Consider the following 13023-nt stretch of genomic DNA (forward strand, 5'->3'; position numbering starts at 1 on the left):
TTGGCAGCCGAGGTGTATGTGTGCGTGTGCTTGTGCGTGCACTGGGGAGGCGGACCGTGAAACGCTACCTCACCCATTTTAGTGGAAGCCAGAGTGAAACGTCACCACGCAAGCCTGCTGCCAGAGGGACGCGGGTGAGCGGGAGTCAGGTCCTAGGAGAGCTTACCGTGCCTCGTCACGGTGACGCGCACCTTGGAGGTCCTGCTCCCCGCGGAAGACAGCGCAGAGCAGCGGTACTCGGCGCTTTCCCGGATGGCGTCCCGCAGCCAGCTGAGCACGTGGGCCCTGCCGTCAGGCAGCACGTGGGTCTGCATGGGGACACACACCTCCAGCGCACGCCCATTCTTCTCCCAGAGGAAGTGAACGTCCGCAGGACCTGGGGGCACACACACCGTCTTCACCCGAGGGACCCTCCGTTGGAGGTCACGGAACCATGGCAACTAGCCTGGCATGGGTGGCGGGGGGGGGTTGGGGGGCTGACCGGATTAGGACCCAAAGTGACAGGGTGGCTTTCCAGCAAGTCCCTGCCCTTCCCCTGGAGGTGGTTCCCCACTGTCCACTGGGAGCAAAGGAGTGCGAAGGCCTCAGCATCTGGTGCCCTGGCGCTCCTGTTCCTTGTGCCTTTTTCAAAGTACACCTGCATGGCTGTGTCCCCAGGACACCCCCTTTACTTTCACACTGCTCTCTGCACCCCCATGGAGCACCTGGTGACCTTGCTCTGGGGCAGGTGTCTGGGCCGGGAATTTCACCTGCCCACGTGACCCTGCTGCCACCACCTCTGTCCTAAATTTCTGCATCTACAGGACCACTCCCTCCCCCCGGGGCAGAGAGGCCAGAGCTGGCCTGCCCAAGGGGACTTGGCCGGGGCGGCCATGCCCAGGGGCTGGGACTGACACCAGGACCCTGGGGGGCAGAGTGGGGGTGGGGGCACCAGGGTGCTGAGAAGGGTTGAGGGCCTGGCCTGTCTTACAAAATAAGGACCTGGAGGAGAGCAGACTGGAGAGGGGACGGGGCAGCAGAAGCCCCCTTCCCAGAGCAGGGCAGGGGCCCGTGCATGGACCGCCTCCCCCACCCCGTCCCAATCCTGTAGTCATTCCGAGCGGCCGTGGGTGGTGGGTGATGCAGACCAGCGCCTGGAGAGCCTGGAGCAAGTCTGGGCTCTGGTCCCAAGGCTGGCAGCAGTCCCAGCATCTATAAAGTGTGGCTGGACGAGCCAGGGGTTTCAGCCTGGGCCCCAGGGGCTGCACTGAGACAGGCCCAATGTCTGTCCTTAGCTACGATAAGCTGCGGCACCTCCACGGTGATCTGCTTACACACTGGCTGCCACTCAAAAGTGGGCTGAAGGCAGAGAGGTTGGATTGACACCCAGCTGACACTGCCCAGCTCCTTCCCAGGGTACATGAAGATCCCCAGCTGAGCTGAGCTGAGCTGGGGCCAAGCAAAGAGACCAGGCTTTGGACAGGCCTGGTGGCCTTGGATGCCCAGGTGGGTCAGAGCCAAGCAGGAGGGATGCAGGCCCTGTGGGCTCTGGGGGGCACGTAGGCCCTCTGTTCCCGCTGCACCGGAGAGTGGGGGTGTGCTGGGGCCAGGCCCTGCCAGCCTGCACTGCTACTCCTCCCCTCACTGTGCCTGGCGGGCACCCCACCAATGTGGACTGGGAGCCCTCTGGTCTCCTTGCCCAGGGACCCGGCCCCCTGACAAATGCCTGCTGTTCTGTGTATGTGCCCTGACTGTAGGGGTACAGGCTGTGAGACTGACCTGGACCAAAGCAGCCCCTTGGGGATGGCAGTGCTGCCTGAGAGGATCAGCTTTAAAAAGCTAGCTTCGGAGTTCCCATCATGGCGCAGCGGGAAACGAATCTGACTAGGAACGATGAGGTTGCGGGTTCGATCCCTGGCCTCACTCAGTGGGTGAAGAATCTGGCATTGCTGTGGTTATGGTGTAGGCTGGCAGCTGTAGTTCCAATTAGACCCGTAGCCTGGGAACCTCCATATGCCACAAGTGCGGCCTTAAAAAGCAAAAAAAAAAATAGAGTTCCTGTTGTGGCTCAGTGGTTAATGAATCTGACTAGGAACCATGAGCTAGTGGGTTCTATCCCTGGCCTCGATCAGCGGGTTAAGGATCCAGTGTTGCCGTGAGCTGTGGTGTAGGTTGCAGAGATGGCTCGGATCCTGCGTTGCTGTGGCTCTGGCAAAGGCCAGTGGCTGCAGCTCCAATTAGACCCCTAGCCTGGGAACCACCCTAAAAAAAGACCAACACACACACACACACACACACACACACACACACACACACACACACACACACACACACACACACACACACACACACACACACACACACACACACACACACACACACAGCTAGCTTCCATCTCAGATGCCTGCCAACCTGGAAGGACTACATCCAGCTGTGGCTGGATTGAGTAGGAAAAACAAATGACAGACAGAGGATTAAAAGACCAGCACATGGAGTTCCTGTTATGGCCCAGCAGAAAATGAACTTGACTAGCATCCATGAGGATGCGGGTTCAATCCCTGGCCTCTCTCAGTGGGTTTGGGATCCAGTGTTAACGTGGTGTATGTAGGTCGCAGACATGGCTTGGATCTCGTATTACTGTGGCTGTGGCATAGGCCGGCAGCTGTAGCTCTAATTCAACCTCTAGCCCGGGAACCTCCATATGCTGCAGGTATGGCCCTAAAAAAATAAACATAAAATGAAAGACCAGCACAAAAAAGAGCTAGGATCCAGTTGTGCTTACTCGTGGGAGCATGTGCATGGAGGCTGAGGAGGGGCAAATCACCGTACTGGGCTTTTTAGAAGGGAGAGAATTTAGAGAGAAAAATTACTTTTGGTGATGGGAGTTCCCGTCGTGGCTCAGCAGAAATGAATCCGACTAGGAAACATGAAGTTGTGGGTTGGATCCCTGGCCTTGCTCAGTGGGTGAAGGATCTGGCGTTGCCGTGAGCTGTGGTGTAGGTCACTGATGCAGCTCGGATCTGTCATTGCTGTGGCTCTGGTGTAGGTTGGCAGCTGTAGTTCTGATTTGACCCCCAGCCTAGGAGCCTCCATATGCCTCAGGTACGGCCCTAAAAAGAAAAAAAAAGAAAGATTAGTTTTGATGGACTCCCAGCCAGTCAGGTACCTGTGTGACCAACCTGGCACCTTTGTCACTTTGTCCTTTTATCAGTAACCCACCATGTGCAGGATCCTCAAAAAATTTCCCTCCCATGGGAAAGTCCTCGAAGTGGACAGTCCTCTGAATGCACCCCAGTGTAACGAGCAGAGCCCGTAGAGTAGACACCAAAGCTGTTCCTTTTAGTGAGAAGTTGGGAAATGCCCCACAAGGCTCCCCGAAATGAGGTGATAGCCTTGTCATTCATCAGGAATCACCTGTAAGAAGACTGGGGGCAACACAGAAAAGTACTAGTTATGTTAAACTGAAAAACATACAAGTACCTGTGTTATGTGCATGTGTGTCTGTGGATAGACACAGGTCCATGCACAGAGAAAAAGCCTAAAAGTGGCCACGATGCTGGTGGGGCTACCTGCAGCTGGTTAAATTTGGTGGTAATTAGTGCTCTTTATTCTTCCCGAAGGTTCCAAATACACTACAACAAATAAATCCTGCTCCTATAATACAAAAATAAAGTGCTATTCAGAATTCCCACAGGCTCTGAGGTAATTCTGAAAGGTGTCAGAAGCGTTTGACACAGCAGCCCCCGGCCATCCTGGCCCAGTGATGAGCTCTGGGTCTGTCGACTCGTTGTCTGTGCCGGATTTTTGGTGTTTTGTCCTGTTGCTAGAATTCCGTATATTAGCTTTTGTATAATATGCAAAGCATTTTGTTCTCTACCCATAGATATACACAGACTCACAGATACACCTGAACAGACATGTGTGTACATATATGAACACACACACGGACGCCAATACACACCTGGGTCTGTGTGCATCTGCCTGGGTGCCTGTGGATCAGGCAGAGGTATTTCTTCCTTTAACTGCTGAACCCACTTGGTGACACCACGTTCTGTGTGGTCCTTACCCTGGCACCTGGGTGGAGCCTTTTTGTTGTTTTTCTTTGAGGGCCACCCCCACGGCACCCATACCAGGGGTCCAACTGGAGCTACAGCTGCCGGCCTAAGTCACAGCCACAGCAATGCAGCATCCAATCCGAGCCGTGCAGGATCCCAGCTGCATCTGTGACCTACACTACAGCTCACGGTAACGCTGGATCCTTAACCCACTGAGCGAGCCCAGGGATTGAATGAGGCCAGGGTTTCATTACCGGTGAGCCACAAGGGGAACTCTGAGTCTAACTTTAAAAGCTGATGCTCCTGGGGCATTAATGATTGATAATGTGAGGATTTCCTGTTGTGGCTCATGGGTAAGAATCCAGCTAATATCCACGAAGATGCAGATGCAGCTCAGGTCCTACGTCGCTCTGGCTGTGGCACAGGCCGGCAGGTGCAGTTCCGATTGGACCCCTAGCCCGGGAACTTCCATATGCTGAATGTGCATCCCTAAAAGAAAGAAAAAGAAAAACCAACAGAACATGAGCCCTGTTTTCTGAACACACACTGAAGTCGGTTCTCATCCTCTCACCCTGACCAATGGTGACACCCCCTCCAAGGACGGGGCCGTGAACACGGGTCACAGGTGCTTCTGGAAGGTTCTCATGACTGACCTGGGGCCTAGGCTGGGGAGTTTGTCGCCTGGACCCACACGGGCCAGGACCTCTCAGGAGCAAAATTCTTCAGAGCACAGTTGCTGGGTCACAAACAAGGATGGTAAATACCCCCACAGGCACCTCTACCTCGAGGACGATGTCAAGCACCATTAAATGTTCTCTCAATCTGTATTTAACCATGCTAAAACATTAAAAGTGGTTCCACTTATTCTTTTTTAAAGCTAGAGAGAGGGAAACGTTAAAGCCAGTCAGCCGAGCTACCACCCTGGACGTCAGTGGGGACCCGGGGCAGTAGGCAAACCCGCCTGTCCCACAGGGGCCTTCTCGGAAATTTGGGACCCTGGGCCCGTCCCTCCCAATGGCCATCAGGAGCTCACATCCCAGCCGCCACCTCAGGGTTTGCAGAGACACTCTGTTGGTCTCATTTCTGCCCCAACCCCGCCCACACCATCTAAGGAAACAGGCTGGTACAGGGTTGATTCTACTTAGTGACAAAACCAGAAACCTAATCAAACCTAACCCATAATCAAACCCAAACTAATCGAACCTAATCTAATCGAAGCCAACCTAATCAAAACCTAATCAAATCAAATCAAATCTAATTGTATCAAATTAAATCAAACCGAACCAAACCAAACCAAACCAAACCAGCAGAAATCAAGAGGAACTGCCTGGGAGGACCTGACCTCCGGCTCTCCATCTCCCCAGGTCATTAGCTTCCCTCCTCAGAGTGTCTCAAGCCCATCCCCAAGGTGCCAAGGTGCTGGGGCCCTGGGGTCAGCTGAAGAGTAACCCCCAAAGTCCAGGTCCTAAACTCTAGACCTTATGCAGCAAAATGTGACACTCCTGCACACAAACCCAAATCATCGGCTCACACAGAAGTAACCTTAAATCCCAGCAGCTGGCAAGTGCGGCCTGAGCTTGCGAATAAAGTGATGGGCGCACAGCCGTGCCCACTCATGGGCAACTTTCAGGCTACAAGGGAAGCACTGAGTAGTTGCGACAGAAACTGGGACACATGGAACCTCAAAGAGTTCAGTCCTTCGTGGAAAACGCTGCTCAGGCCCCGGCATCCACACGAATAGCCTTAGTATGACTAAGTTTAGTGTCGCTGGGGGTCACTGGGGGGGTGCAGCCAGGAAGGCCGGGCTCGAGGAGGAAGCCCCGCCCCGCCCCGCCCCCCCACCTGGGCGGTGCCCCGCTCACCTGTGGCCTGGCAGAAGAGGTGGAAGGTCCCCAGGGCATGCACGTGCTGGGCCTGGTCGCCGAGGAAGGGCGGCAGCAAGGTGACCTGCCGGTGGCTGTCAGGCCCCGGGCCCAAGGCCGGCCAGGGGCTTCGGGGGGAGGAAGATGAATCGGGGCCCAGACAGGAGAGGGAAGAGGACCCCGGAGGGGGTAAGGGCAGAGAAGATGAGGCTGCGAGACAGAGGACAGAAAAGAGAGAGGGCTCTAAGGCAGAGTCACCAGGAACACACCACATGCATGAGCCTGAGAGCCAAGCACAGGGACGCAGGGCCCCCCACCCAGACTACAGGGAGGGGGCAGGAGAGCCGCAGGGAACCACACGCCCGCGTCAAGGATATAAGATTCTCGTTTATTTGGTTACTTTCCAAATGTATACAATTCAAAGTAGAAAAATAAAAACAAAGTAAATCTTATAAAACACAAGTGTTTACACCAAAACAGTCGAATCCTATCATGCTGGAAGATGACACGGTCCACACAGGCACACACAAATTAAGAGTTTATTGCTCTTTGCCACGGAAAGAAAGGCTCCCCTTGCAGGCGTCTGGAGAGCAGGAAGTGGAGTGTGACACTGATGGTGCTAAGACTGTGCCACCCCACTGGCATCTTAAAAGACAGCGCCGGGCCAGGCAGGTCTGCGGTGGCGGCTTCTGCAGGAGGTGCGCTGGTCACCGGCCTGGCCGTCCAGGGCTGCCCAGCTCTCTTCCAGTTGTGGACAGCTGTTAGGCTAAGCGGAGAGTCTGGGCGGGCAGAGGGCATGAGATGGAAGCAAAAAGAAAACGGAGATGTTCAGACGACCAAGACACCCGCAGAAAACACTGTCTGTCTGGACAGGAGGTTTGGACCAGTGGCCGTGGGCGTCGGATTGTAACATGCTCCTCCTCTCAGTTCCCTGGGCCAGCCCGGTTTCGCCCAGAGCACGCTGGGCCCCTCTTCCTCCCTCAAAGTCCCGCCCCGTGTCCTGGGACCGTCCTCCACAGCCTTCTCTTCAAAAGAGTTAAAACAAGAGTGAAAAGGTACAGAAAGAAAATCTCTCCGAAAATGATGCTTCCCTCAAGGAATAAAATTAAACAAAACCAAACCAAACCAAAAAACACCCCCCCAAAACATGTGTGCCCAAGAAATGGTTTTGTCTAGTCTCTAAAAGCAGAAAAGAACACATCTAGCAAAGTAAGTTTATCCCTGAGAATCTTAAGCAACATAAGCCATGTCTTCCCCTAATGTACAACAAAATCCAGAAGATGGACATCTTCTAAATATTAAAACATCTGCTTTAGTAATTTAAAAAATAAAGGACCTAACACACCCACATAATGAAAGCAAAATATTAAAAAATAATGTCGTGGAAGAAAAGTTCGTGCCAACCTGGACAACAGGTGATAAGTTACCAATCTGATAAACTAAAAGGTCATTTCCAATCTGGAATTAAATTATCTTTCAGTGGCTGCTGTGAGGGGGGGATGCTCAGGACCCCCTCTTCCCAGGCCAGTGGCAGCCCCGCCATCCTTCCGCCTCAGAGTGTGCTCGGCCGAGCCTGAGGACACAGCTCCAAGCGCTCTGACCCACCGGGGAGGCCGGGCGCGATGGGATGCTCGCTGTTTTCCGAGGGACAAAGAGAAACCAAGTCACAAGCGCGACCCAAGAGGAAAGACACAAGACTGAGGTTTGCTGACAACAGCTACGTAGGCGGCACTGGACAGGGTCACAGAACTGGCGACACAAAGACCTCCCTGCGCGCGGCGGGTGCCTCAGTCCCCGTCCGCGTCTGCGTCCGAGTCAGCGAACTTGAGCTCGCACTTGACGTCGAACGGCCGGTCCCTGACTGGGAGCTCGTCGATCCTCTGCGAGTCCTCCCTGTCGGTGGGCAGCCTGCTGGCCATGGTGTCCTGCTCCGTCTCGTAGCCCGTGTCCAGCGCCGGCTTGGGCTGCCCCCCGTTCTGCTGGGAGAAACTGCCCTGCTCCACCAGCGTCTCCTTGACGCTCTGCTCGCAGTCTGAAAAGTCCGCCGTGGGCTTCTTCTTCCCCAGCAGCACGGCCGAGCGGAATTTTAAGCACTGTCCGGGCAGGTAGCCCTTATAGCAGTTGTAGGAGAAGAGGCAGAGGAAGACGACGAAGAAGAAGAGGAAGAGGAACATGAGGAGGCGGTTGTCGCCAGACTTGAGATACATCGTCTTCTCCGAGTGGACCTGGGGGACGGTGTTGATGACAATCTTTGGCTCACAGGACGTGCTGGTGGGCGCCTCGGGGCTGGAAGGGGGGGCGATGGCCCCAGGGGTGGTGACCCTCACGGCTGGGGTCTGCGGAGGGGAGCTTTGGGTGAACCCCACTGATACTCTGGAGGTGATCTTACGACCCTCTGTCTGTGTGGCTGGCGAGGTGGAAGCGGCCAGGGTCCGGGGGACCGTCCTGACCTCCAGCACGTGCTTGGCCACCACCTGCAAGACTGTCTTGTTCTTGACCCTCTCCTCCGACAGGCAGAGGTACACCCCACTGTCTCCTTCCGACAGGTTGAAGATGAGCAGGTTCTTCCTGCCCACCAGGCTGTACTTGGGGCTCTCGGCCTTGAGCACGCCATTCTGGAACTTCCACACCACCCGGGCCAGGTTGGACTTTTGCGAGCATTTGAGTTCTGCTGTGCTGCCATGCTTGAAAAAATGCTGCCGGTAACTTTCTTTAATTTTATCTGGAACATCAAAATAAATGTGCACAGCGTCAGCAACCTGCTGGATACTTCTTGCAAAAATAGGTTAACACGCACAAGAGGACACGAGAGTTTCACCCAGTGGAGCAACATGGAATCTTCCAGAGCAGCTAAGGAGATAAAGGCATGCGTGACCGGAAAGCAAAGATGAGCCCTAATGCAGCCCGTGGGGACAAAGAAACCGGAGACAACTCTGAGTAGGACAAATCTTGTTTCGAATCCTGGCTTCCCAGGAGAAAATTCACCAGGCCAGGGAGGCTGAGCAATGGCCAGCGGTGCCTTCTGAGCGGGCGCCGGGTCAAACAGGACAGGCTTCTGCTAGTGGCTGTGGCTGCTAAGTGGGCCTCGGTGAACCTCCGGCTAGTGAGCCTTATCTGATGACAGCTACTGGATCAGGGACAAGAGGGCAGGAGTCCAGCGAGCCTGACCTCCCGACCAGGGTGAGATCCCCCAGGGGAACGAGGACTAATCTCTCATGAAGTCCTCCCTGTGGCTCACAGGAGGTAGAGTGTGTGTAACGAGCCCCAAACTAAAGCACAAGAGAGATGCATGTGGAGAGGGGAGACGACGACCCGGGATGAAGAGTGCTTTCCAGTAAAGAAACATTCTGCGCGGCTTCAACATCTGGTTCTGACATAAAAGGCACAGAGAAACAGCACGGGATCTGCCACGAGACACCTGACCTCCGCTCCAGGTAGAGAAAGAAACCCAAATGCAAAAAGCATCATGAAATGATTATAAGACTGGGCCACTGAATGGAATGCAGCAAGGACGGGCGACTTACCAGGGCAAGCAGATGCATCCCCGTTCATTTCCTGAATCAAACCCCTGCAAGACAACCGGGCACAGGTTACACGTGTGTGTGTGCTTTATGTGGTGGGGTGGGCGGGGCTATGCCATGGGTGGGAGGGACGCCTGCAGGCGGTGAGCCGGTACCTGCTGGGGCGATCCGTCTGGTGCAGGGTGATGCAGGCGGCCGTGGCGGGGCTCCAGGCGCAGTAGGGGTCCCGGGCGAGCACGCAGTCCTGGCAGGTGCCATGCTTTCCACAGAAGGCCAGTGGGGCCTGTACCACACCCGAGTTGGAACCGGCATAGACAAACTTTCTGCCCTGTTGGGTATGAAACAGATGAGAACAGTGGGCATGAGGTGGGGGGGGGCTCAATGGGACAGGGGGCCAGGTTCTTCTCCAGCTTATGGGAAGCCATGACCAAGCATCTTCCCGAGGTTCTGGAGGAAAAAGTGGAGTGAGGCTGGATTAGATCGAGACAAATCTGAATTACTGCATCGCGACAACACAGACAGCAACTTGGCTTTCCAGGGGGAATCCACAAACGAACGCAAGAGGAGGCTGGGCCTTGGTCCGAGCGCCCCCATCATCCTACCCGCCAGCAGAGGGCTTCCTGACACCTCTGCCCCCTGTGTGCAGGAGGCCCCACTAGCCCGACACTCCCAGCCACCCCCTCAGCCTCACTAGGCCAGAGGCCAAAGGCACAGCCTCTGAACCCCATTTCCTGCTGCCACACGTAAGCCCCAGTACCCAGACGGCTGTGTCCACTGCGGGGCCGCAGTGAACACCAGGGAGGGTGAAGAGAACTCTAGGAAGCATAGTAAAACAAGTGCGAAGGCGTTCACGTCTCATGCGTCTTCCTTTACGTGAAAGGAATGCAGCTGGGGAAATGGAGAGCCACACACACTCGGGAGGAGAGAGCAAAGCAGGCCCCTCCGTGTTCTGGAAAGCTGGGCCCGGGGACGTCTTCACCCTCAGGCCAAGGCTGCCAGGGCACATAGTACCGCAGGGAGCTGGGTGCACAGGCCATCAGGGCAGGCTCATTTTCCTACTGAGCTCAGCTAGAACGAGGGCTCCCCCAAAGAGTCCACCTGAAACCTAGCGGCAGGCTCAGGACAGGCAAGCCTGTCTTACTTACTCTGATGTTCCAAAAAGGCCTTTTGGTTAATGTCAAAAGATTCCTCAAAGATTCGGATAAGACACAGCCCCTGTCCTCTGAAGACAGGTTCTGAATTAACTCCAGAGTCTGGCTGGAGTGCCAAGTCCCTGGTGTGTTACCCCTGATATCCTGGCCCGGGATGCCTTGAAGGCCCAGGGGTCACAGACCCACCTGTGAGAGAGAGAGCCGTTCCCTCTGCAATGGATTCAAGCTGTGACGACAGGTGGCAGAGAGAGCCAGGCCAGCGCTGGCCTGTCCACACCAGCAGAGCCAAACCCAAGGGCAGAGGCCACGATGCCCTGATTCCTTAGAAGGAATCAGGATGACATCCCAGGTCACAATGGGGATCGTGCGGCTCAGAGGTGAGGAAAACTTTCCTTGGGTGACAGGTCAAGTGGACAACTTCAAAGGGCCAGCAGGGCCCCACGCGAGGACCTGGCGAGGGCTCGGACATTCATGCAGAGTGGCGCAGATGGCCTGGGCTGCCTGGGGGGCCCCACTTGACACCTCACCCCATGCAGGCAGCCTGCACCCTCCCTGCCCCACAGCTTGCTCTGCCTCCAGCTCTTGCCCCAGACAGGGCAGGGCTGAGCCCCTGTGAGGCAGAGCCGACAGCATCTCATGGACAGGAAGGGAAGAGAAAAGCAGCTGAGTTCCCAGGGCGGTGACTGCTGCAGGCAAGGCCTGTGGGTGGAGGCACAAGTTGGTGGGTGAGAGGGTGTCTGTGTAGCCTCAAGGTCACCCACAAATAAGTGTGAGCCACTGTGGGGGCTGAACGTGGCCCCAACCTCTTCCAACTCCTCCCTCCACGAGCTGGGGCTTGGCTTCCCAAGCCAAGGGTGGGCTGGGCCCACTGACCACAGGGTGTGGGGACAGCGTGGACAGAGAAACCGAGCGACTGAGAAGTTACATTGAGTCCACGTCCCTAAGACAGTGGTCATCTCCCCAAAGTGCTCAGCGCCAATTTAAACCAGGAAAACACCAGAGATGCCTAAAGCGATGGCAATCTGCAAAACCCCGACCAGTTCTGTCCTGAAATGTCAAGGTCACCAAGAGGAGGGCAGATAGGAACTGTCCAGACCAGAGGGGACTGAAGAGAAGAGGCGCCAAGGCCAGGTGGGGTCCTGAGTCAAAAAGCAGGTCGTGGGACTGAGGGGAAAATGCGTCTGGATGCAGTGTGGGCACTGTGTCAGCGGACCCCCTTGGGTTAGACAGGCACGTGTGGGGACCCCTGCACTATGACCCCGGCTCTTCTGTGAGAGAAAACAAGCCAGCAGGTATCATCCAGCACCTATGACATCTTCTGAGCACACGTGCCTGGGACCCTCCCGCCAGCGCCTCAAGGGTCTCCAACCTCCAGATGACTGTGCCCTCGGCTGCAGCACTGGGCTCACGAGGGCATGTCTCTACACACAAAGGCAGGCGATTGTGGGTGGATGTGGCCAGAGCTGGAGAGGCTCCCACCAAAGAAACTGTTCCCTCTCCTCCGCCATGCAGGCTGCCTTCACTACCAAAGAGCATCCTGGCAAATCCAAACTCAGCCTGTTCCACGGGCCCAGAGCACACCTGCCATGTACGCACAGGAGCCTGGAGAGCAGCCTGTTTGTACGACATGATCACAACAGCCCAGGTAGAGGCAACCCCATGTCCAACAGTGGGGGGATAAACCAGACCTGGTGTATGCACACAGTGGAATACTACTCAGCCCTGAAAAGGAAGGAAACCCCATCAATTGCTACAACACGGATGAAGCTTTAAGACATGACACGGAGTGAAACAGCCATTCCAAAAGGACCAATGTTGCAGGACTCCACTTAGACGAGGTTCTTAGTCAGACAGCCCGAGATGGAGAGTGGAAAGGTGGGAGCCAGGGACTGAGAGAGGGGAGGAATGGGGAGTTAGTGTTTACTGGTTATGGGTTTTCAGTTCTGTAAGATGAAAAAGTTCTAGGGATGGATGGGGATAACGGCTGCAAAATGTGAATGTACTTAATGCTGCTCAAGTACACCTTCAAAACCAAAATGGTAGTTTATGGGATGTCTATCCACTGCAATAAAAGGCAAGTACACTTGTCATCAGGGGAGAGGAGGCAAGGGACAGCAGCCCTTCCTGGCTGTAGGAAGTGGGGTGGGGGCTATGTGCTGGCCCCTCCTGTGCTCCCCCAGCCCTCTGCCAGCTGCTCACCAACTTTCTGCAATGAGGGCCAGGCATGAGACACCCAGAAAAGCCTGGTGGTGGGGAGTGGGGGGAGGGGTGTCTTTTTACCCCAAATGGGCACTTCCTGCTGCCACAGCAGTGTGGCCAGCCTTCCAGAGTCCCCTGAGCCCACCAGCCCAGGAGGAGGCAGGGGACCCCATGGGTGCATGACGCACTCCCACCGGTTCCAGGCAAGTGAGCCCCCGGTGGGGATAGGCAATGCACTCCATGGGACACCGGGACC

General features: G+C 55.6%; 1 protein-coding gene across 31 annotated transcripts in view; it reads right to left on the reverse strand.

Moving 5' to 3' along the window:
• SEMA4D (semaphorin 4D) overlaps nt 1–13023 on the reverse strand; it is a 121401-nt gene that overhangs the window by 5040 nt on the left and 103338 nt on the right. For 17 of the 31 annotated variants that reach the window (XM_084994492.1, XM_021073816.2, XM_084994489.1 and 14 more), the window contains 3 exons: nt 9573–9745; nt 9421–9464; nt 6264–8618 (listed from right to left, as the gene is read on the reverse strand). In XM_084994492.1, coding sequence (XP_084850618.1) covers nt 7684–8618; nt 9421–9464; nt 9573–9745 — 1152 coding nt within the window. In that variant the 3' untranslated portion in view covers nt 6264–7683. Of the gene's footprint in view, nt 1–166; nt 2642–4065; nt 4247–4314; nt 4524–4867; nt 6107–6263; nt 8619–9420; nt 9465–9572; nt 9746–13023 lie in introns of those variants that run through there. The other 14 variants (XM_084994485.1, XM_084994497.1, XM_021073817.2 and 11 more) reach the window with 4 other exon arrangements.

This window comes from Sus scrofa, chromosome 14, assembly GCF_054392235.1.
Source record: "Sus scrofa isolate SSC_HxYL_T2T_F1_AM1 chromosome 14, Sscrofa_HxYL_maternal_Yorkshire_Landrace_v2.0, whole genome shotgun sequence".
In the NCBI taxonomy this organism is placed as follows: domain Eukaryota; kingdom Metazoa; phylum Chordata; class Mammalia; order Artiodactyla; family Suidae; genus Sus; species Sus scrofa.